Raw genomic sequence first — 24,655 nt, 5'->3', positions numbered from 1 at the left:
TTTTAAGCTTTCGGCGTTTAACTTCAAGGGCTTTGATTACATACAAACACATTCAGATAAATACTCAGTGTGCTACTGATAGGGTTTCAGCTTAAATCCTGAGGTGCCCGAGGTGCGTGTTAGCGGTTCGCCGCTAGCTCGCGGATGGCGGCTTACCGTTGTCGTCACATGACTCTGACTGGAAGGAGCTGAGGGACTGCACCTCCGACATGCTCCCGCGGGTGTTGTAGGCGTGGCAGGTGACATCATCCAGGGGTTTCTTGGCCAAGCAGGGGTCCAAGTCCACTACTTTAGCTATACACACACGTGCACAGAAGGGAAGGCATTCAACATTAGTAAAGATTCCATGGCAAAAATATTATATTCCCAAAATATTTCCCATTCCAGAATCAAAGAATGAAAAAAATAATAAACAAGCTTCTGCTGCATTTCAACACCCATTGTAATGTAAATTACTACTATTAATATTAATAACAATAATGATGACACCAATTATTCTTAACATCTAATATTGTGAACCATAATTGCTGTATGTTATTACTAATAATTACATCTAAAAATAAAAATCATCTTCACCACATTGCTGTTGCAAATTTCAGCGCTGGCGTGCGGTGACAGAGACCAACTCACCGTCGTAGTCGTAGTCCCAGCTGGGCTTCTGGATGGAGTCGCTGTCGGACACGGAGTTGGAGGGCGGGGGCGGGGGCAGGTTGGGGGCCACGCTGCACACGGCCACGGTCTTGCGGTGCCCGTGGACGGCGTCGGGGTTGAAGGTGCTGAACTCGGGGTGCTCCGGGATGGCCGAGCCCTCGAAGGAGTTGCGGTCCAGGTTGTTCCGCGAGTCGCTGGGGATGCTGGGCGTGTAGGAGATGGGGCGCACGGGCACCTGGGGCGGGACGTCCGAGTAGATGTTCCCGCTGAGCTTGGAGTCGAAGTAGGGCCGCTGCAGGAAGGCGTGGCCGGGGCCCGGGCGCTTGTCCTCGTCCCGGGGGCGGGGCTTCCCCCCCCGCCCGCAGCACGCGCGCTTGCGCAGCAGCACGAAGACGAGGGTCAGGAGGAAGATGCTGGCCACGAAGACCGCGATGCCCACCACCTCCTCCAGGCCGATGTTCCAGGAGGTGGAGACCAGCTCGGTGTGCACCTCCGCCCTCAGCTCGCAGCGCCCCCCGCCGAAGCCCAGGGTGCAGTTGCACAGGAAGGAGCCGTACGTGTTCTCGCACTGGCCGCCGTTGGCGCACGGGTTCTGCACGCACTCGTCCACGTCGCTCAGGCACCTGGGGGGGGTGGGGGGGGCTCACGTTTAAAAACTCAGCCAGCAAGCCCAGCCGATCTGCCCGTTTCTCACTGAAACATTCCATTAGTTTCTGTTTACAGACGGTCTCCAGGCGGACCCCTAAACTTTCTAATTCACGGCTGCTGAACGGCATCAAACTCATTTAGGAGACACTTTTATCTAGAGAATTACAAGAGAAACACAGCAGGAGGTCCACAGGTGTGTGTTCAACTGATTTATACAAGCAATAGCGCAAGAGCAGGTTCGCGGACCAGCGAGTAATATCTACTTTAAAATCCCTTTTAAAACTGCAATTCCTCTTTGTACATCAATTTATGTCATTAAATGTGCTTTAAGTCCTGATGCTGCATCACAATGGCTTACTTTTAACAGCTTTTTAACTGTATTTGTTCTCACCCTGTTTCAATACATGGTCTAACTGCTGACTCAAATAGACAAGATTCATTATTACTATTATTGTTATTATTATTATAATACAGGTAACTGAAACATGGAAAAATGTGTTGTGGGACTTGTAGCAGTGAGAGCTTGTCACCTCTGGGCACTTAAAAAAAAAAAAAAGTTTTCTTATTCACAACAGGTTTAAAATCTCCCATAGCCGCGCGTTCGTTAAGGTTAATTGCTTCGATCGCGGTTCAAACGGGCGGGTCGCGGCGCCCCCCCCTCCCGAACCGGGCGCGTCTGTCTCGCCTCAGCGTACCTGTCTCCTTGGAAACCCAGCTCGCACTCGCAGACGGGCCCGTCCAGGCTGTCGATGCAGCGGCCGCTGTTCTTGCAGGGGTTGTCCCGGCAGTATGGGCCCAGCTGACACCTGGGGGCGGGGGGGGGAGGCACGCTCAGTGAAAACCCCCCCTTTGCTTTACCCGCTCACAAACACCCGGGCTGCCGCTCGGCATCTTAACTCTACATTCGGCTTTTGGGTAGTTCTCACAAGCTTAAATTCCTGTTTCTCTCACGTCTGGAGTTCAGCACTGCAGTCCTGATCAAAGCAAACGCAGTTCTGCTGCCAGGAGCGAAACGGGCCACACAAAGCACAAAGACTACCGGGCGCGTTTGTGACGGACGTCAAAAAGACGCCACCTTGGCTTTTTAAAACAAAGGCGGACGACATCTGTTCCTTCAAACGCGCTGCACGCGGCCGTGCTCGGTTTACTAACAGAAAAAGTTACATCATTAAAGTGCGCCAGACAGTCCGCCTGCTTCCGCCGAAACTACAAAGGGCGTCGCGAGCGGCTTTGAAACTGATTATAAGACGGCCCGTCTGGGCGAGACAGCAGATCGGTTCGGGCGTTTACAAGGGGAGGCATGTTACCCAGACGACAGATCAGACAGATTTTTATAAACAGCGGTTGAGCTTCTCAATGTCACTGCTATGGCACCAAACACATGCACAGCTGGGGGACCTTCCAGCCAAAACCTCCAGTTTTATGGGCTTATTACATTTAATGGGCCCATTCAAAGTATTTGCTTTTATGGGGCGTTATTAGTGGTTAAGGTAGTTTCCTTGTTCTGTAACTAAATGAGCTGAAGAGGGTGCGGCCATTTTAGGTGACGTTCAGTGGGCTGTGCTCTGTTTGGGGGGGTAAGGGGAGGCGGGCGGGGGCCGTACCTCTGTCCCGAGTACTGTCCCCGGCACTGGCAGTAGAAGTCGTCTCCGCGCGGGACGCAGGTCCCGCCGTAGAGGCACGGGTTCGAGGTGCAGGGGCTGACGCCGATTTCGCACTGCGTCCCCATGAACGAGGCGCCGCACTTGCAGAAGTAGCCTGCCCAGACGTCAATCAAAAAAACCAACCAATCAATCAATCAATCAAGTCAATCCATCAACCATACTTTGTGCTGCTAGCTAAAAACTATATGACGCATTTATCGCTATAATTCAATATATACTATCACTATAGTAAAACCCTAATATAACTATCACTATAATTGAAATAGTGAAATGACAAAAAGGATCCAAAGCATTTAAACACATTTAAAAGTTTCGATCCATTTGTGAACAGTTTAGATTCACACGGAGCGTGCAGTGTTTTAGGGTGCGCCCTCCACCCCGCGCCCCCAGCGCCCGTACCTCCGTTGGGCAGCGAGGAGCACGTCCCGCCGTTGGCGCAGGGGTTGCTGGAGCAGCCCTCGCGGGGGGGCAGGGCGCAGCCGGGCGCGGCGTCCACCGCCTCCTCCAGCACGGCGCGGGCCGGGGACGGGGCCCGGGCGTCCAGCGGCAGCTCCAGGCCGTCCAGGACGATGGCGGCCACGCAGCCGCGCAGCCCGTTGCTGACGGGCAGGCTGCGCCCGTGGCGGGCGGCGTGCTGGCGCACGTGGCCCCCGAAGAAGACGCTGGCGTCCAGGTTGAGCGTGCGCAGGGTGCCCGGGGCCGTGCCCGACGCCGTGTGCACCCGGTCCAGCACCAGCTTGGCGTAGTTGCCGTCCACCTCCAGCGTGACCGAGTGCCACTCGCCGTCGTTCACCTGCGTGCTGTGCACCGAGACGATGCCCGGCCCGCTGCCGCAGTCAAACTTGTACTGCAGACGGCCGTTCACTATCTACCGGGGGGAAGGAGAGAGAGGGAGAGGAGAAAAAGTTAATACGTTTGCTGTGAGTATTGCCAGTCAGACTTGTACTGCAGACAGCCATTCACTATCTACCGGGGGGAGGGAGAGAGAGAGAGAGAGATAGGGAGAGGGGAGAGAGGAGAGAAAGAGTTAATATGTTTGCTGTGAGTATTGCCAGTCAAACTTGTACTGCAGACGGCCGTTCACTATCTACCGGGGGGAAGGAGAGAGAGAGAGAGAGGGAGAGGAGAAAGAGGAGAGGGAGTTAATACGTTTGCTGTGAGTATTGCCAGTCAGACTTGTACTGCAGACGGCCGTTCACTATCTACCGGGGGAGAGAGAGAGAGAGAGGGAGAGAGGGAGAGAGGGAGAGAGGAAAAAGAGGAGAGGGAGTTAATACGTTTGCTGTGAGTATTGCAAGTAAAACTTGTACTGCAGACGGCCGTTCACTATCCCACGGGAGGAAGGAGAGAGAGAGAGATAGGGAGAGGGGAGAGAAGAGAGAAAGAGTTAATATGTTTGCTGAGAGTGTTGCAAGTGAAACTTGCTCCATGTTGTAAATGTGGCTTCCAAATTCCTGTATGTTTTATATGTTGCTTTGGCAATATGACTTCAGTAAATTGAAATTGAGAGCGAGAGAAGTAGAGAGAGAGGGAGGGAGAGTGAGTTAGAGAGGGAGGAAGGGAGGGGGGGAGAGAGATAGAGAGGGAGGGAGGGAGAAAGAGATAGAGGGAGGGAAGGGAGGGAGAGATAGAGAGGTAGGGAGGGAAAGAGAGAGATAGAGAGGAGGGGAGAGATATAGAGGTAGGGAGGGAAAGAGAGAGAGATAGAGAGAGAGGGAGAGGAGGAGAGAGAGGTGTCACACACACACATACGCGCGCACACACACAGTCGCACTGAAAGTTTCGGACAGCGAGGGCCAGGGTCGGTTCCACGCTGTGCCCAAACGGCGCTCCGGTGAAACCCGCGGTTGATTAATAGACCAGTGTCCCGCGGCAACGGCTCTCCTGCAGCCGGCCGATGTTTGTTTCTGAAACGATCCCTCGCCCTTAGAGGCCCTGACGGACTCCGAATTGATCCATTTAGATGAGCGTGGGGGGGGAGGGGAGTGGGGGGGGCGAGGGGCGGCTGCTCGCCCAAGCGATTCAGTGACAGCGCGGTGACAGATTACTCAATCGCTCTCTCGGGCGGAAAGGGCGAAAAATAAATTGAAGGGGAGCCCGGTGTTCGGTGTTTACAGAGCGCGGCCCGAGGAAGGTAAACTCAAACAGCCTGCGCTCCTCCTCCTCCTCCTCCTCCTCCTTGCTGAAAACAAGAGGCGCGGTGCGTGAACAGGTCACTGCGATCTCATTAAGGGAGAATCAAGAAAGAACCGCGCTGGCAATTACAGGAGTAAAGGGGGGGAGGGTTTGGTGATGCCAGCAAACATGGCCGTGGAAAGTCTCCCACACTTTCACATTTGAGCTGAAGCTGATTTGAGATTTTTTTTTCTGGATCACGAGCTGAATAATCTCAAAGTCAAAACAACGGGTTATTTATATCTTGTCAAGCTACATTCTGTATGCTACTCTTCCTTACAAGAGAAACTGTCAATTCCCATTCACTGGGCACTCACGCACACACATTCTATGCCAAAAAGTTGCAATTAGCGTTGTGTAGATGCTAATAGGGGCTCATTAGCTGACGCGTGTAGAGCGGGCAGAGCGTTAGACGTCGGGTTCGATTCTCGAGGGCCTCTCTCTCCGCTGACGGAATCCCTCCAGCCAGCGAATCCGAGCGAATAAAAAAAATAAAAAAAGAGCCGGTGATATAAACGTCTGGCGGCGCGGGCGGGGTGTAAAACTTTAAGATGGATGCCCGCGTCCGCCGCGCTCGTAAATACTGCAGCGCGACGCGCCGTTCCCCGTGCTTCCGCCCGCCGCTCCCGCCTCGCTCGCCGGGCTCCAACACGGGGCGCCCAGGGACGATGGCTGGGGATAAGCGCGCAAATTCGTCGTTAGATCTGATCCGTTCGCATGGCGCCATCAGTCAGGTTAGGTTCACCCTAACCATCGAACTAGTTCACATGATTAGTTTAACACACCTAATCAGTGAAACCAGCAGGTGTTTTGATTGGTTGGAGTGAACACCTACATACCCTCCCTGGCACATGATTGGGCACCCTTGCTGTACAGGCTCATTGCTCTGTCAGGAGTACCTGAAGAGCTCCTCCCCTCCCTAATGAACTCTGTGTTAGTACTGGCCCCGCCCACCCTGCTTGGCTCCGCCCACCCCCGCCAGGCCCCACCTACCTCCAGGATGCTGTAGTCGGTGCCCTTGGCGTACATGACGGTGGCGTGGCTGGAGAAGGTCCTGAGCCTGAGCGACAGCTTCATCTCCTCCTTGTTCTCGTTCTCCGTCAGCCGGTACTTGATGTAGCCGCTGCCGCCGAACGTCAGGGAGGGGCCCTCTGCGGGAGACGGACAGGTCAGAGGGGGAGCGGGGCGGAGCAGCCACGAGTCGGCGGCAGCCACCAAAACGAAAACAGGGCCCAGAATAACAGTTCTGCCAGCAGGTGCTGGCTCCACCCTAAAGACAGGGCTTTAAAAAGGCTTTGACGCGGACGGGACGGGGGTAGGCGAGGTCTTACCCGAACACCGTTTGCCATCCGGGCACACGCAGGCGTATTTGGGCTCTTTGGGGTCTGCCACACACTCCGTGCCCTCGGGACAGGGGTCCCCCTCACACGGCCTGTGCAGGGCGGGGCATTTACCGTCTGTAACACAACAGAGAGGAGAAAGAGGGGTTACACAGAGCTGACCCCGGGGGCGGAGTCAAGTCCAGACAGCACCAGGGGCCAGTAGGAGGATCAGGTTGAAAAGGTCAGGAAATGGACAGGGGAAATCTGATATTAGTTATGGCTTCTAAACCCACTCTCTATATGGGTATGCAGTTGGGAGTGTGGAATTTAAACCCAGTTTTAAATTAAATGAGCGTTTTGGAAAGAAACCCTGGGAGAAGACAAAAAAGAAAATTCTTCCCCAGCTTTAACCCAGGTGCTAAACTGAAAAGAGATGACTGAACTTTAATCAGTGACACCTAACGGCTCCACCCATTTCAGGGCTTGTGAAGCATCACAGAGTCAACTGTAAGTAATCTAGACAGGTAACATCAGTAGCTAAGCTCAGTGTGTGACCTCATGCCGAGCGAACTGAACTCCCACTGGACCGGGGCGGTGGGCGGTACCTTTGCAGAGACAGACGGCGGTGCGCTGGTGCCGGGGCGTGACGAAGCTCAGCCGGGCCGTGCTGTAGGTGGCCAGGGAGCCCGTCTCCAGGGCGACGGACTCCTGGCAGAAGTGCAGCGGGCAGTCCAGGCCGGCGCAGAGCTTGCGCACCACGCGCACGATGCGCAGCCCCGTCATCACCTCGACGACGGCGGCCGAGGCGTTGAGCTTGCGGAAGAGCAGCTCGTGCGTCTGGTAGGGCCCGCCGGACTTCTCCAGCGCCAGCAGCACGTCCAGGTCGCCCGCCGCCGCCGCCTCGGCCGGCTGCAGGCTGACCAGCTGCACGTCGCCGCGGCGCACGCCCGCGATGTTCCGCAGCGCCCGCAGGAAGTTGCGCCAGTAGTCGCCCACGAACTCCTCGGGCGCGATGGAGGCGAAGCGCACGGCCACCGAGCGGTCCAGCGCCTGGCGCGTCACCTCGCGCACGTGCACGCTCACGCCCGCCGCCGCCGTGAAGCGCCCGTCCGTCACCGTCACGTTGAGCGGGTAGTGGCCCGCGTCCAGGCCCTTGCGAGCGATGACCTTGCCGTCGCCGGCGGAGACGGAGAACAGGCCGTCGGCGGGCGACGCCAGGCTGTAGGTGAGCGTGTCGTAGACGTCCTGGTCGGTGGCGTGGATCTTGCCCAGGACGCCGCCGGGGTACTCGTCCCCGTGCGTGGCGATGAAGATGTCCAGCGGCAGGATGGACGGCGGGTGGACGCTCTCCTCGATCACGCGGACGCTGACGAACGTGGACGAGACCAGCTGCGGCTTCCCGCTGTCTGCCACCTGTAAACAAATGCACACCGCCATTTCAGCCGCGACCCCCATCCCCCACACCTGTTCAGAGCCAGCAACATCATCCACGCCTCACCAAGACCAAGAATGAACCACAGCTGCTGTTACACATTCCCAACAGCAGAGGGCGCTGGGGACCTTTTCATTCTCCGATGACTCCCTGTCTACGTCGATGCCATTTTAAAGATGCAGCCCCTCACACGGACGTTTTTAAAAACCCAGGCAGCTCCCTTTGATAAATATTCACATGAATTTACACACATTTGCATATCAAGCATCCTTCACAAAGCCTGTCCCTCCGCACAATCGAGGCATCGCCATTACCTGTGCCTTTCCGGAGCGTTCTCGCGATTGATGGTGAACCCTGTCCAGCTCGGTTTAGCGCATGGACACCCACACCAGTGCCTGTTCTCTAAATGACTGTCAACTTATTTTATTGACTAGAACAACAGGAGATTTTTTTAAAAAGCCTATTCTGTGGGATGTGCCACCTGTTAGAGGTGGTGAAGGCACTGGGTGATCAAATGAGTCAGATGATTCATTAAAAAAAAAACACTAGGTTAGTTTAACTTTCATATTTGCCTTTCATGAGCAGAGCTACCTCCTGCGCACGCATGATGAATAGCACCCAATGGCACCAATGAATAGCACCCATTGGGTCCAGGGCTAACCTCCTAGAGCATTACGTAGCATTCAAAAGCCATACATCAGCCAGAGACACAGGAGGAAAATGGCCGTTATCTCTGACTCAGGGAAAGCTCCACTTAAGATCCATGTGTCCCAGAGGAATACTAAACTCAAAGGGCTGACCATCCGTCAAAGTAACTCTGTAACCGACGAGCAGGCTCTGAAATCCTGGTATCCCGCCCTGGTGGTCATCATTTGATTGGCTTTGAGCTTTGGAGTGAGCTTTTGATTGGCCGGTGTTACATGTCCCTATGCGTTGCGAGTGGGGGGTGGCATTACCCACCTGGACCTGCAGTAGGTAATGGTCCTTCAGTGCCCGCAGCAGAGGGGTGGCTGTCAGGAGCGCCCCCTGCTGGGTCATCTGGAAGGCTCCGCCCTCGTTGCCGCTGACAATGGTGAAGGAGAAGGGCGGGCCGTTGTGGGAGGCGTCCCGATCCGTCACGGTCAGCTGGAGGACGCTGGTTCCGGCTGGCCCGTTCTCCTGGGTGAGCAATTTCGTTTAAAGCTGTGAAATTAAAACTTTCCGTCTTCTTTTTACGTTTAAATGGGGCCTCTGATTAGGGATTTGAAGTTTAACGGAACAGACGTAGGTCTGGGGAAGGTAAACTTGTAAGCGTGCCAAAAAGCTATATTTACACATGAAATCAGAGCTCATTATTTTCTTCTCCCCAATTAAACACAGTTTCAACAGCGGGAGAAACAGCGGCCGCGCATTTTCCGCTTTCTTAGACGGGCGGATGAGTCGGACGGCCCCGCGGTGCCGTCAGGACCCTCACCTGGAGGACGAGGCTGTGGTTGGCCTGGGAGAAGACCGGGGGGTTGTCGTTCACGTCTGACACGTCGATGTTGACGGTGGCGCTGCTGGACTTGGGGGGGCTGCCGTTGTCGGACGCCAGCACTGTCAGAGTGTACCCCGATATCTAAATCAAGAGAGATGATTTATTAGGTCTGCCCTGCTGTGGCGTTGAGGGGTAACTGCATGACTGGCCAAGTGGATCAACTGTTCCCGTGCATGTCTTTGTCCACAGAGCCATTAATGTTCAGCAGGCAGAACAAGCAACACGGTCCCAGAGGTCTGAGGCGTTTCAGTACAACATAAAATCCTTACAGCCATCACAATATCACCAAGGACGAACATCCATCACAACATGCACGTCGTTTACGAAATAACTGAACATGCTTATCACGTTTTACTGAACCTCCCCCACCGCCCTGCCCTCCCCTCCTGGTTTGGCATCCACCCGGTCCGGCTCACCCTCTCTCTGTCCAGCTGGCGGGCGACTTTGACCTCGCCCTTGACTGGGTCGATGGTGAAGGGGCTGCCCTGGTTGCCGTCGGTGATGGAGTAGCGGACGTGGTTGTGGGCGGGCCCGTCGGCGTCGTCCGCCGCCACCTTCGGAGACAGACAAGAGGCGGGGGTTTTGATCGAGGCCAGGGAGGACAGCGCGCACCTGCTGTAATCAGATGCCGGTCCGCGGCGGGCACGGACGGTCCCGCCCCGCCCCCCCGATAAACGCGGCCCCGCCTCCCCGGGGAAATCAGAGAGAGCCCCCGCAGCCGGCGAGCAGCGACACCGACGCACATTAAAATCTCATTTCCGCACGGGCTACTTGTATCAGGCATGATTAGAGCCACATCTCTGATTAATGGCCATTAAAGGTGGTGGGAGAGAGAGGGAGGAAGAGAGAGAGAGCAAGCTGAAAAGCAAGAGAGAGAGAGAGAAATGAGACGAGCAAGAACAACCTCTAAGGTTGTAGCTGGAATGAGATTTGTAATTGAGTTATTGGCTGGACCATTGCCAAGCAGAGACGCTTTGACCCTAGCACAACAACAGATGTGATGTCACACAGAGAGGAGGAGGGAATACGACACGTGACATCACAAAATGGGGGCGGGGCAGAGGCGGGATAACGCATGGCAGGACGCAGGCGGCGTCGGGGACTCACGGTCACCACGGTCCGCCCCAGCTCGGCGTCCTCGCTGACCACCGCGGAGTAGACCGCCTGGCTGAAGACCGGGCTGTTGTCGTTGACGTCCATCAGGTTGATGTTGACGGTGGCCATGTCGCTGAGCGAGGGCGTGCCCCCGTCCGTCGCCTCCACGGTCAGGTAGAACTCGTGCGAGGTCTCGTAGTCCAGCCTCTCCACCACGAAGATGTCACCTGCGGAGACGGGAGAGAGAGGGAGGAACGTTCATGAGTCCACTGCCGATTTTTATTTCTGAAATGCGTTACAAAGCTATATATATATCACTATAGTAAAGCCTTTTGGACTGAACGGAGGGAAGAGCGAGAGAGAAAGACAGACTGAGGGCAAATGACATGGGTGGGTGATAAACCGTAACAATAATTAGAGAATATTTTTGAGCTCAACGACTATCACTGTCACCAGGCCACCATATTGCATGAAATGCTTCCAGGAAAGAAACATTATCACTTGTATCTAGCGGGTGCTGATATGACAGCCAATGGGAAGCACCGAGCCGTGCAGCTTCCATGTGATTGGCAAGAATACATCACATAACCACATGAAGGAAGGAGAACAGAGAAAAAGAGTTAAAAAGTCAGAAAGTTAGAGGAGCAGAGAGCAAAAGTTCAAAAGATAAAAGTGAGAGAGAGAGAGAGAGAGAGTGAGAACAAACTCCTCATTAAGGGCTTCAGTTTCAAGGATTACACTCCTCCCAAGGGTCAAGCCTTCCTTGAGTTTACATTTTAAATGTGGCTGTTAACTGTATAAGAAACCAAAACTCAGGGAAGGTGTTTGATGTACAAACAGCATTAATAGGCCTGTAAGGTCAGGTGACTTGATGCGTCCAGCCAAACCAATTGTCCAAATGTGGCCTTACTTGAGGGAATTACACACATTTTGGTTCTGTCTCTGTATTTTGGGTTTTCTGTAGAGGAGCCTCACGCAGAGTGAGGCCCAAGCGTGCGCGCACCTGTCTGGGGGTTGACGCTGAACACCCCGCGCTCGTTGCCGCTGACGATGGCGTAGGAGATCTCGGCGTTGGCCTCGATGTCGCGGCTGGCGGCGAAGACGCGGAGCACCTGCGAGCCGGGCGCCACGTCCTCGGCCACCGCGGCCACGTACTCGCGCTGCTCGAACACCGGCGGGTTGTCGTTGATGTCCAGCACCGACACCACCACCGCGCAGGCCGCCGACAGCCTCTGGGGGGCGCCGCGGTCCGTGGCCCGCGCCCGCAGCGCGTACACCGCCTGCGCCTCGCGGTCCAGCGGCTTCTCCAGGCTCACCACGCCCGTCCGCTCGTCCACCGAGAAGTGGCCGTCCGCCGAGTCCTCCAGGGAGTACAGGACCTCGCCATTCGCACCTGTTTTGGGGTGGGGTAAAGGGGGAGGGGGCAGGAAGAAAGAAAGATGGCGGATATCACACATCACGCTCGTCGCCTGCCAGTTTGCCAGCAGCCGAAACCAGACAGAGACAGACTGCGGTAATGCCGCCGACGTCTCTTCGCAGGAACGCCGTTTGCCAACGCGACGTCGGGTCCGCGAGACCGTTTGAAGAAAACATCGAATGAGAGCTTCGGCGAAGACCTCCCACCGCCTCCGCCCGTCCTGCCACGGCTGAGGCTGCCAGTACCCCACGCAGTAAGGCCGAACGCGGGCATTTTAAAGGGCTCGTTAAAGCCATACTCCAGGGACTTTGTCACGTGGCCATGGAAGCTCAGGGACTGGCCTTGAGCACTGAGCGGCAGGGGGCGTAACACTGGTCTGACTAATCGAGTGAGTTAGGAACACGGCTTCACAGATGGGAATATGTGCGCGAGTGTGTGCACGTGTGTGTGTGAGGGTGCATGTGTGGCTGTGAATGTGTGTGTGTGTGTGTGTGTGTCTGCGTTTGAGTGTGTAAGGCCTCATTGCTAGACACATCAGCAGTGCTAGAAAACAGCCCATACTGTCCCAGGGAGAGGTCAAACCCTAGACACTGCAGTTTTGGCAGCCCAGATGGGCTCTGTGAGCATATTATCAGGAAGGGGGGGGGGAGGTCGGGGGGTGGCCTTGCAGGCCTGACACACTGGAAGGATTCGATAAACCTGCGCAGAGAAAGTTTGCGGGGATATAATGGTTTCTTGTCAGTTACACAGCAGGGCAGGAGGAGATTAGCCCACTTATCCTGGCAGTGCGGACAGAGAACCAGTCAGGCTGGGGACGCGGGGAGCCTCATTGAACAGTGGACAGCAACAGAATGGGGACAACACTACCCAATCTCTCTCTGTGTCATTCCAAGGGCCGCTCTGAGAACCAATCAATACGCAGCACAGCTCAGCCTGGCCAGCTGTGTGTGCTTGTGTGTGTGCGTAGGTGGATATGAACATGTCAGTAAGTAAAAGGAGGTTGATTACGCACACGGCAGTGGCAGAAGGACTGACGGACTCAATGGCAGCGTTGCCTCTGTGCTTAATGCAGTGATTATATGCTTACAGCCGACTGCAAACAACTGGGTCACTCTGCAGTCAACTGCCAGCTGACCTCGCCCTCTTTAGAATAGATAAGGAATGAATTCCCTCAGGATTAGTACACGGGATTAGTAAACACTGACGGCCAAACGTGAACCGCTTTGTATGCTCCGGCACAACACACACACACGCACACACACACGCACGCACACACACACTTTCCCTCCCTCGCAGTTACAAAGAGGTGAATCGGCTCACCAGCCGGCCCATCAAAATGTCATTTTCCAAATGGGCGCGAGCCCCAGTGACCCCGCAGGCACAATCAGCTCCCCCATCAGTCACGCCGAGCCTTTGCTCCAGCGGTGCCGCCGCACAGAGGGGGCGGGACGGGGGGGGGGGAGCCTAAAGTATCCGCTCCTAACGGGGCAGACCCACCCGAACTCATAACTCGTCACGCCCGTAACCGAGCCGGACGGAAACAACCTCGCTCTTATTTTCTGAGGGAGCGGGGTGCCAGCCGCCAATACTGCCGTGAAATTCCCTTCTTACCCCTCCCCACCCCCCCGGTTCTGTTACCGCCAATCTTTTCTTGGCAGATGCTGTCGTTCTGCTTGATTTGGGGTTAGGGGGGGATGGGGCTCCAGGTTTGCAGGAAGGAAGGACGGGCTGAGAGCTCCCGCCTTTTCCCGCCCACCGGAGGAAGGTCGCGCACCGAAGGAGCAGAAAGCGCCATTAGCGAAACGGGCCTTCTGCTGCTCCGGAACCTCGTTTCGGCTGGGGCTCTTTTTATAAAAAAAAATAATAATAAAAAAACAAAAAACCCAACAGCGCTCAGAACAGCGAGGGCCGGGGGTTAAATCCGCGCCGCAGCCCGGTCGAAACACCCGCGGCGCCGCCCGTCCGTGAAAAAGCACAACAAATCAGCGGGCTAATGATATCTCACATTTCACAGGACAACGGAGAAGCATTCAAATCAATTTTCTCCAAACGCTGTCCGCTGTGGATACACGGGCAGAGGCTGCACATTTTTCCTTTTAGCGATGGAAAATTAAGCACGCATTTGTACATTACAACCATCTGGGCTGGCAAAAAAGCAGCTTTACCCAATTTCACAAAGGAATGCATTGTGCAATTTGCAGCCAATTGTAGCCAGAGGGACTCACAAAAGGTGCTTTTAACATGAATAGAAAATCAAGAGCGAGGGACGGGCTCAACCGGCGGCGTGTGCCAATCGGCGTTGCCGTAGAGACGCGCGCGGCGCATTACCGGCGGGCCGGAGCGGCGCCCCCCCCGCTTACCGAGGTCGAGGTCCGAGGCCTGCAGCCGCGCCAGGAAGGTGCCGGGCTCGGTGCTCTCGAAGACGGTGACGGCGTAGGGGTCGGCGGCGAACTGGGGCGCGTTGTCGTTGACGTCCTCCACGGCGATGCGGACGACGGCCTCGCAGTGGCGCCCGCCGCCGTCGAGAGCGCGGGCGGTCAGCGCGTACGCCGCCCGCTCCTCGCGGTCCAGGGGCAGCAGCGTCTTCACCTCGCCTGCGGGGGAAAAAAAAGGGAGACGGCCAATCACAAAACAGAGAAACGCCGTCTGGTCACTGTCGAGTCACGCAGTTAATCTCGTGCGATTCTTTCATGTTTCCCCCCCCCCATTTCCCCCCCCCCCCCCACCACCCCCCCTTTGGGTGCTTTACCATTCTTTCAGACAATGCTCTTCAGACTTTTTTTTTCTCTCCCGAGCCTAAACCAGTTCTCCCTGTTCGTTAGTATCATGTCTTTGCTTTGTTCAGCGCCCACGCGGAGACAGATTTCTTTAATAAGGCTGCCAGTGTGGCTCCGATCGCAGATGAAGCTCATCTGCCGGTTTTTGGGCAAAGCCGACGGGGCTCTCCGCGCGGCCGAGTCTGGCTTCCTTCCCCGCGGTTCATTCCGAACCCTGACCGCGTAAAACGCATTCTGTTACCACGGCAATATTTGGCCCGCTTGACTCATTTTCCCTTTCCCGGAGAACGGGGCACAGTAACGGCCTTTAAAAAAAAAAAATAAATAAATAAATAACCACCGACTCGCATTCCACCGCAATCTCTCACTCCGAGCTCCCAGCAAAAAAAAAACCAAAACAACAACAAAAATCTAAAAAAGTTTCCAGCAATAGTAAAAGTACAAGCTTACCAACTCAAGCCCTGTTCTCAGACAGTGTCCACTGAGAGGAGTCAAAAGGGAGTATAAGAAAAATTTTTAACATTTTAAAAACCCTCAATCTAGACGCCTAATGAACCAGAATAAGGCTTCCATGGGCCTCACAGTTTAGTGGAGAGGTGGAGTGCCTACTGCACTTTCCCCAACGCAACTGAAGAGCAAAATTCATCCCTACAAGCAACAGTTTTTCGCAAATAAATAAATAACCGTGTATTAAAAAAAAATATAAAAAACCTAGCAGAGCAATATATCTGGCTGCCATGAGCATCTCCAAGAGGAAGAGAGATCGAGGGAAATGGAGTGGTCAGCTTCGCACAAACTTCCAATAAGTAGAAAATCCTGCCGTCCTCCGGTGCAATCCTTCCTTTATAAATTTACAACCCTGCCCGCAATTCTCCAGATGCATTAAACCTCGCTTCAAAAAAGCCGCAGCACACTTTCAATGCCCCAGTTATCCTAAATCCAATATCAAAGGGAAGGGCGCAAATTGACTTTCGCTTAGGTGGGGAAACGCCGCTCTCGTGAAGCTCTCTGGTGTGGGGCTGCCGAGATTTGCTGCATCGCAGAGAGAGGGGCTGCAGCGTGCAAAATCAAACGTTGCCAATTAACCCTTTCCTTTAATCTGACTGGGGACTCTGGGCCTGACAACGGCACTCAGTCTCGACATGCTCATTGCGGTTACGAAAAAAAAGGGGAAAAAAAAGTGCAAATGCATACTGACACAAGTACTGTAATGAGAGAAAGAAAGAGAGAGAGAGAGAGAGAGATAGAGAGAGAGAGAGACACCGCACATAGAAGGGCGGAGTGTGATAGAACTCTCTCGCTCCACGGGGAGTTAATCATGTTGTTATCTGCGGAAAGCGCAATAATAACACTTCACACACAAATGTAAACTAGCAGGAAAGATGACTCTCAGATAGGTGAGTGTGCCGTGTGGTGCCGTACGCACCGTACATTATTAATGCATGGGGAGGAAACTCTGAGGGGCGGGCGGGTGTAACGTCATAAATATAAAGGTAAAACAGACGCTCCGCGCATGAGAGGAGGGCTATTCTGTGGAATTTTTATTACTTCTATTTCATACATGAATTAAACAGTGTGTGCATCAGTGAGGCGTGTTTGTATAAAAAAGACATATACAAGCTGTGCAGCAGAGGCAAGGAAATACCCAAAACACTAACTCTTCACAGGGTGTGAACACAGAGCTGTGGGGTACATGAACATGATGAACTGAGCGTCTACAGATCGAAGTTGATGATGCTCCCACAAATGTCATTTGTTTTGAGGTTTTTTAGTGTCGCTGTATGTGGCTGAGCAGGCCACCAACACACACACAGACATACAGTCAGACAGACACACGTACACACACACACACGAATGTGTCGTTACAGTGGAACATACCCGTCTCTGAGTCTATGCTGAAGTGCTCAGACCCGGGTCCCAGAAGCTGGTATGAAATGTGGCCGTTGGAGCGGATGTCAGCGTCTGTAGCAATCACCTGCAGGATGAGTCTACCTTCAGGGGCGTCCTCAGGAACAGACTCTGCATAGAAAGTCTGCACAGATGGAGAGAGAGAGAGAGAGAGACGTGTTTTAAACACCTATACCTGAATAGATTCACACCGAAAATTACTGTCAGACAAACAGCAGTGGAGCCAGTGCAAAGCTGAATTTCATTCTTCAGGATGAGTGGTCTGGATGGACGACGTTATATTACACAGAAATACGCTGAATGTCCAAAATCCTGTGCAGAAGCTCTCCCATATATTTAACCTATATAGTTTCTTTTTTTGAACACACCTTTTCACAAACAGGGCTGTTGTCGTTGGCGTCCAAGACCTTGACCTCCACCACGGCTCTGGCCAGGAAGGTGCCGTCGGTGGCGGTGATGTTGAGCAGGTAGTTGTCCCTCTCCTCGCGGTCCAGGGGCTTCCGCACAGAGACTTTCCACTCGTTCTGAGTGTGCTCGATTGCGAACTGCCCCAGCGGATCTCCCCCTGAGAAGAACCCACAGTCACGCTCAACTGTAACTGCTTGACTGTTAACACCTTGTAGGCTTTATGGAAAGCCTTTTCAAAGATTTAATTCAGAGTTCTAGAACAGAACTCCATTGTTTTCAATTACTGGTAGTGATTGTTACATCAGCATTATAATGTTTGGTTAAGAACATTCTAATCAGATCACATTTGTGATCTCACACCTTAAAGCATTTACAGCAATTTGCAGTTCCTTTTTCTTGTTCCCATAACAGTGCATTACTTGAAAACAACCCTAAAAACCTTTAGGTTCAGACTGTACTTGCAATAAACAAGAAATAATAAAATAAATGTTTTGTCTTCTTGACTCAAACAAAAAGAGGAAGCCATTCGGGTGAGAATTGCTGGAGGGAGTAAGTTCGCACCACAGCCAAACTAATGAGCATTTCTCAGATTTTAAACTTGCAATTATTATTCACATGTTAATTAGTACCAGAGGTTGTGCATTTCCCTAGTCAGTTCAACAATTCAGTTACTGAGATAATTACAGTTCTTCTTTTCCACAGTGACCCAAATATTTGACACAAGCTTTCAATTTAGCCTTTAACTGAAAGACTGTTTACCAATTTAAAAGTACATTTCATGGATATTTTCTTTAATTAATGTAAATATGCGGTTATGTAGATAAAGTCTTCTCATTAGCTGGTTTTAATCTCTGAAAAGCTATGCTCGCAGAGCAGTCTCCCGGCAGATGTTTAGCCCTGGGGTTCACTGACCTGTTATGAAGTAGTTGATCTGCTTGTTGATCTCTTCCGAGTCTGCGTCGGTAGTGCTGAGGATGGCGATGACCCCGCTGGGCGGCGGGTCGTCCTCGCTCACCGTCCCTTTGTAGATCTCGGCCGTGAAGCGGGGCGGGTTGTCGTTCACGTCCGCCACGGTCACCTCCACCTTGGCACGGGCCACCAGCTGGGTCTTCTCCCCTCGGTCTGATGCCACCACCGCCACTACGTGCTGGCTCTGCTGCTCCCGGTCCAGCTCCTTCAAGGTGGTCACCCAGCCGGTCTCGCTATTGATGGCGAATAGCTCCGGGACGTCCTCCGACTCCTGGTTCTGATCCAAGCTGTACACCACCTGGCCGTTGGTCCCGGAGTCCAGGTCCGTCGCCTTCACCTGGATCACCGGGGTGCCTGCCGGAACGTTCTCTACCACCACAGCCTGGTAAGGGTCCGACTCGAAGGCGGGACGGTTGTCGTTGACGTCCTTCACCTGAATGTTGATGTCAGCCGCCGTCACCACCTGGCTGCCCTCAGGTCCACTCTGTGCCAGCAGTGTGAGTTGGTACCACTTGGCCATCTCATGGTCCAGGCTCTTCTCCAGTTTCAGGCTCCCCGTGTCCCTGTCCACTACAAACACCTCATCCTGGTTGCTCTCTGGAGTGTTCCCCTTGACCAGACTGTAGATGACCGGTTGGTCACTCTCAGCCTGCACCACATCAATCTCGGAGCCCACGGGAAGGTCCTCGGCGATGGCATACCTGTACTGTGGCTCCGCAAATTTTGGCACCGGAGTGTCGGGGGCCAGGATGCGAATGTAGACTGGAACCACGGACTGCCTGGATGGGCTCCCAGCATCTTTAGCCCTCACAAAGAAGGAGTAGAGGTCATTCTCCAATCCAATAAGGCTCTCCTTGGTCACAATGGCACCGCTGAAGGGGTGTATCTCAAAGTTCTCCTCCACGTTTTCCACCTCTGCCTCGATGGAGTAGGCGATGTCAGCATTGCTCCCCTCATCCACATCCGAAGCCCCGACGCGAAGCACTGTGGTTCCCCTCGGGACGTCCGAGGCCACATTGACTCTGTACTCAGCTGCTCTGAATTGGGGTGTGTTGTCATTGACGTCGGTCAAGATTACATTGATGGTGCAAAAGCCGACTTTTCCTCCACCATCTTTTGCCATCAAGCTTATGGGGATCACCTTCTCTACTGAATTCTCCCGGTCCAGGCTCTCCTGGGTGAAGATCACCCCTTCTTCATTGACAGAAAACTTTTCCCTGGCTAAGTCATTCACAATGTGGTACGTCACTCTGCCATAGATGCCAGAGTCCTCGTCGGTTGCTTTGGCTTCCGCCACCATAGTCCTGGCTGGAGAGTTCTCCACAAGCTCCACCACGTAATCGAGCTGAGAGAAGGCGGGGCTGTGGAAGTTGGCACTGATTACCGTGACCCTGACCATGGATGAGCTCCTGAACACGCCATCGGAAACCGACACGTTGAGGTTGTACAACGGCTCCATGTGCTGCTTGCGGTGATTGGAGATGGTAATTGCTCCCGTCTTGGGGTTGATGGCAAAGTTCTGGTCATCGTTCCCAGAAAGAATGGCAAACTCCAGCTTGCCAGCATCTGAGCTGTCAGCATCAGAGGCCTGCACGTGTGTGATGAAGTGGCCACGGGAAGCCAGCTCACTGACGGTGGCTTCGTAGAGATGCTGAGTGAAGGCTGGCGGGTTGTCGTTCAGGTCAGTAACATCAACAACTACCTCAACCTCGGTGGAGAGAGCGGGCACCCCTCCGTCTACAGCTCTCACGGTCAGCCTGTGTTGGGGCCGTTCCTCGCGGTCCAGCACAAGGGCTGTCCAGATGACCCCGCTGTCGCGGTCGATGCTGAAGTAGTCCGAGCTCCCATCCTCGTCCTCCAGCAGCTGGTAGAAAACTGCCTTGTTGTTACCCGTGTCAACGTCCATGGCCGCCACCTGCAGCACAGAGGTGCCGATGACAGAGGCCTCCGACACATTGCCATTGTAGGCCTTAGCTAGGAATTCCGGGGGGTTGTCATTGACATCCTCAAGGATGATGTCAACGAAGACATCAGAGTGAGCCCCAGTCAGAGAGTCTGTGGCCCTCACGCTCAGCTTGTATGCAGGATGAGTCTCAAAATCTAGCGGCCGGACCACGTGCACAACCCCCGTGTTGAAGTTGATTGTGAACTGGCTGAGAGGGTCTCCCTCAGAGATGGTGTACACGATGCGTGGCCCTTCGGAGTTGTTAGCCTGAACATGCACCACAGGAGTGTGCAGTTGGACGCTCTCCGGGATCTCAATGCTGTAGAAGGGCCTTTCAAACACCGGCACGGCTTTGTTCACAACTGTAATGGGCACTTCCACTTCTGCTGAAAGGGCAGGCTCTCCCCCGTCTTCGGCTACAATGTGGACCACAAACTCTGTGTTCAGTGTCTCCTTATCGAACGGCTTCTTCAGGGAGATTTCACCCGCAGGGCTTATCTTGAAGAAGTCATGATGCTCCCTTAGGTAGTAGTGGATCTCGGCATTTCTGCCAACATCTCCATCTACGGCGGTTACCTGCCTGATGGCCTGGCCGACCTCGGCATCCACCTGCACCAGCGCATGATAGGGCAGGTTGACAAACATGGGCGGGTTATCATTCTCATCCTCGATGGTCACCGTTACGACTACGTGAGCAAGTCCAGAGGATCTGTCTTCCCTCGTCACCTCCACAACCACATCGTACGAATCCCGTTCTTCTCGGTCAAAGGGCACGCCCGTGGTCGACAGCACGCCGGACGTACGGCTGATTTGGAACCTTTCATCCGGGTTCAAGATGCTGTAGAACAGGGGCTCGTTCACCTGGTTTCCCACTGTGGCAATAACTGCAAGCGTTTTCTTTTCGGGGGAGTTTTCTTTGACAGAGGCACTGTATGAGCTCTGGGTGAACTTAAGGCTGCTCTCCTTGTTTTCCCGGATGTTTATTTTCACCGTGGCGGTACTAGCGAATCTTCCATCAGACACCCTCACCCTCAGCTCATACCGGCTCCTCAGTTGGGTGACATTCTGCATAGAAATCACACCCGAGCTTGGGTCCATCTTGAACTTGTCCCCGATGTTGCCCTCTGAGATGGAGAAGATGAGCTTGGCGTTGGGGCCGGAGTCCGCATCCGTGGCATTCACAGCAAGCACCTGCACCCCTTTGTACGTGGGGACAATGAGGGAGGCCTCATACAGCTCCTGGCTGAACCGCGGGGCGCAGTCATTGACATCGATGACTCGGACCGTCACGTTGGCTGCGATGTCGGCAAACAGGCGTGGCATCCCCATATCGTGGACTTGGACGGTGAAGTGGAAAACCCTCCTCTGCTCGTAGTCCAGGCCAGTCGTGGTCCGGATGGCCCCAGTGCTGGAGTCGATGGCGAAGTAGTTATGGGCAAAAGGCTCGACGATGTGGTAAACGAGCATGGCATTGGCATCCCGGTCGGCATCCGTGGCACGGATCACCAGCGGCACGTTGTCCTCGGTCAAGACCACGCTGTTGACAGGAGCGGCCTCGCTGATCACCCCGGTGAACTCAGCCTGGGTGAAGGTGGGGGCGTTATCGTTCTCGTCCCTCAGGTGGATGAGGAGCGTGGCGTTGCTCGCCTGCCCCGCCATGTTGGTGCCCTGCACGCTCAGCTTATAGGAGGGTCGAACCTCGTAGTCCAGCGCCCTCTGGGTAACGACCACGCCAGAGTTGGGGTTGATGTCGAAGGCGCCGTCCACATTACCTTCCTTGATCTGGTAGAAGACCGAAGACTGGCTGGATGCCTCGACCAGGCTGACGAAGGTGCCAACCGGCACGCTTTCGCTGACCTCTGCGGAGAACTCCCTCTCAGCAAACCTGGGGGCAGCGTTGTCAGATATCGTGACGTCAATGTGGACAGTTGCTGTGGCGCTCAACGCAGGGGTTCCCTTGTCCGAGGCTTTCACGGCCAGCTCGAAATGGCTCCTGCTGCTGCGATCAAGCTCCTTTGACACGGTTATGGTTCCCAGGACTGGATCGATGGCGAATGAATTGGCAACATTTCCTATGGGGAAAAAAACACATCAAAATAATAATAGTTAAGTACATCATATTAGAAAATATGCTATTAATAAACACAAGAGTATGCGTGCATCTCAATTTGAAAGCTGGGGTTCAGGTTCTGCTTCATAACGTCTGCAAATTAAATTAAAACCATGAAAACATCAGAAGCAAAGTCATAACTAACAGCTCCCTGTAGCAACATTTTATTTATTTATTTTCTAAATAGGGCAATGGCAGCAGTTTAACATTTTTAAATGGTCATGTAATTGCGCATCAATGTATTTTTTCGCATCATAAACATAAAAGCAATTAGAAGCTTTCTATTTATTAATTTATTTATTTTTGACGCAGCGAAGACTTGAAACTAATCGATGGCGGCTGGAAATGCGGCTTGTTCTCTCCGTTCTGGTCTCAGCCGGCTTGGATTCATAGAGCCCTTCTTCCAGGGCTGCGCAGCTCCAATTAGCTGCAGTCATCCCAAACATCTCAGCAATGCGCGTCCCAGACAGAAACGTTCCGCCGAAATACGTCCCCCGCACCCACCCCCCCCACCCCGATGGCGTTGTTTATCTATTAGACAATGGTGGGAAAGAGCGGGGCTGCTTCCTGTAGGTCTCCCACGGGCCCCGGAACCCCCCCCCCCCACTAAACCCGCCATTCATGGCAGGCCCCGCTGCGTTGGCAGAGAGCTATGGCGACCTCTGGATGGCACAAATGCATCTTCTGTCGCTGACCACTCATAAACCCAAACGTAGAGGCCAACAACGCGGCGTATTATGAGGCTTGCGGGGGTCACCGGGGATGGAATTCTGGGAATGAGATGGCAACGTGGCGTATCGCATGCGCGTGCCTGTGTGTACACGGAGTGCGTGTGCGCACTTTGTGTCTGTGTGTGTGCGTGTGCATATTTGTCTGCCAGCAAGTTTGTTTGTGTGCCAGCACGTTTGCGTGTGTGTGTGTGTGCATGTTTGTACACCAGCGTGTTTGTGTGTGTGTGTGCGTGTGAGGGCAGATATGCGTGCGTGCGTGTGAGGGCGGTGTATGTACACACCTGACTCTATGCTGTAGAGAACCTCGGCGTTGGGGCCCTTGTCTTTGTCCAGGGCAGTGACCTGCAGCACCGCAGTGCCCACGGAGGCGGACTCGAACACCCGGCCCACGTAGGGGGTGCCAATGAACCAGGGCGCGTTGTCGTTGGTGTCCTCTACATTCACGATGACCCTCACCAGGTTGCGCTTCACCGGAATATCTTGATCCCGGACCTGAAAACAGGCATCGGACCCAGACGAATGAATGGATGGATTAAAAAAAACTGAAATAAACTTCACAAGTTTTCTTATTTGTATGCAAAACATTTCAATTAAAGTTAATGAAGCAGAGGAAGGGGGGAAGGGGGGGGGGGGGCTGGGAAAACGTGAAGGTCGTTTAATTAAAAAATGAGAGGAAACTATCAGCTAACATCCTCTCAGCCCTGCACGCCTCACTACCGGCTGCTTGTCTGTAACGGGTTCAGCGCAAGGAAGAGATGGACCAGGGCATGACCGGAACATGACCGGACCATAACCGGACCATGACCAGATCATGACTGGACCATAACCGGACCATGACTGGACCGTGACCGGAGCATGACCAGACCAGGAGCGTGACCGGGGCGTGAGCGTACCATGACGGTGAGCGTGTGCGTGCGCATGGCCTCGTGGTCCAGCCTCTCGGCCGTGTAGAGCACGCCGGTCCCCGGGTCCAGCCGGAACTTGCGCAGGCTGAAGGGGTCGGTGCTGCTCAGCAGGGTGAAGGTCAGCTTGTTCTTCTCGTCCTGGTCCGTGGCGCTGATCCGCAGCACCTCCGTCTCCGGGGGCGTGTCCTCGGGAATGCTGATCTCGTACTTGGGCTGGGAGAACTGCGGCCGGTGGTTGTTCGTATCGATCACCCGGATAAGCACCTATCGGACGGAGGGAAGGGGGGAGGGGAGAAACACACCTCTTGCTTGTTTAATTGCTCCCGCCCAGGCTTGCGTAATTGAGGTCATTAGCAAAGGCATTAATGCGACTTTGATTCAGCCCAGATCAATGCTTTAAGTGGTGAATGCAAAATCGGACTCTATTTACAAGTATTTACTTTTTCCAAATAACATTAAACTAAGTAAAACCATTCACTTCACACATCCAAACCGACTCCCTCCTCTAAACTCCCCTAAAAAAGTATTCCTTTGAGAGAAATATGGACTAAAATGGACTCAAATTTCACAAAGTTTATCTGTAACAGTGAAACTACAAAAGCATCCTTACAGCCTTTCCTTACTCATTTGACCTCGGTGTTAAATCCAAGGTTAAGACCTTCCATTCAAGCTTCAACAAACCGTTTAAAAAAAATAATATTCACAGTCACAGTAATACACGCGATAACAAAAACTCAATAACCTGAATTACACTGGTTTTCGAGGACTCCCTTCCTGAGAGTATTTCAGAAGGAGAAGTGTTCCGTCTTCAAATAAAGACAACGAATGTGGAACAACGCGAATGCAAGGCCCTCGGGCTTTATTGAAAGTAAAAAACGTAATTCATTAAAATGCTCCGCAGCCTCACACATCGATCCTGCAGTGCAGCGGTTTTATCAACCACAGGCCTCGTAGATTTCGGAAGAGAGATTACAACCGAAAA

General features: G+C 53.6%; 1 protein-coding gene across 12 annotated transcripts in view; it reads right to left on the bottom strand.

Moving 5' to 3' along the window:
• The window catches only part of fat1a (FAT atypical cadherin 1a), a 72,912-nt gene that overhangs the window by 5,212 nt on the left and 43,045 nt on the right, over positions 1 to 24,655 (bottom strand). For 11 of the 12 annotated variants that reach the window (XR_010329944.1, XM_064334991.1, XM_064334992.1 and 8 more), the window contains 19 exons: positions 23,662 to 23,937; positions 23,050 to 23,260; positions 17,926 to 21,999; positions 16,974 to 17,170; positions 16,576 to 16,729; positions 14,281 to 14,514; positions 11,507 to 11,896; positions 10,516 to 10,730; positions 9,825 to 9,962; positions 9,346 to 9,489; positions 8,853 to 9,050; positions 7,066 to 7,873; positions 6,470 to 6,595; positions 6,132 to 6,289; positions 3,363 to 3,831; positions 2,904 to 3,057; positions 1,995 to 2,105; positions 631 to 1,274; positions 157 to 294 (listed from right to left, as the gene is read on the bottom strand). Coding sequence is in view for 11 of the 12 variants with exons in the window: in XM_064334991.1 (XP_064191061.1) it covers positions 157 to 294; positions 631 to 1,274; positions 1,995 to 2,105; positions 2,904 to 3,057; positions 3,363 to 3,831; positions 6,132 to 6,289; positions 6,470 to 6,595; positions 7,066 to 7,873; positions 8,853 to 9,050; positions 9,346 to 9,489; positions 9,825 to 9,962; positions 10,516 to 10,730; positions 11,507 to 11,896; positions 14,281 to 14,514; positions 16,576 to 16,729; positions 16,974 to 17,170; positions 17,926 to 21,999; positions 23,050 to 23,260; positions 23,662 to 23,937 (8,839 nt within the window). In the remaining variant the exon portion in view is untranslated. Of the gene's footprint in view, positions 1 to 156; positions 295 to 630; positions 1,275 to 1,994; positions 2,106 to 2,903; positions 3,058 to 3,362; positions 3,832 to 4,090; positions 4,166 to 6,131; positions 6,290 to 6,469; positions 6,596 to 7,065; positions 7,874 to 8,852; positions 9,051 to 9,345; positions 9,490 to 9,824; positions 9,963 to 10,515; positions 10,731 to 11,506; positions 11,897 to 14,280; positions 14,515 to 16,575; positions 16,730 to 16,973; positions 17,171 to 17,925; positions 22,000 to 23,049; positions 23,261 to 23,661; positions 23,938 to 24,655 lie in introns of those variants that run through there. The other variant, XM_064335001.1, reaches the window with a different exon arrangement.

This window comes from Anguilla rostrata, chromosome 5 (genome assembly GCF_018555375.3).
Source record: "Anguilla rostrata isolate EN2019 chromosome 5, ASM1855537v3, whole genome shotgun sequence".
Classification (NCBI taxonomy): domain Eukaryota; kingdom Metazoa; phylum Chordata; class Actinopteri; order Anguilliformes; family Anguillidae; genus Anguilla; species Anguilla rostrata.
The sequence above is the reverse complement of the archived record's forward strand: the minus strand, read 5'-3'. Positions and strand labels throughout refer to the sequence as shown.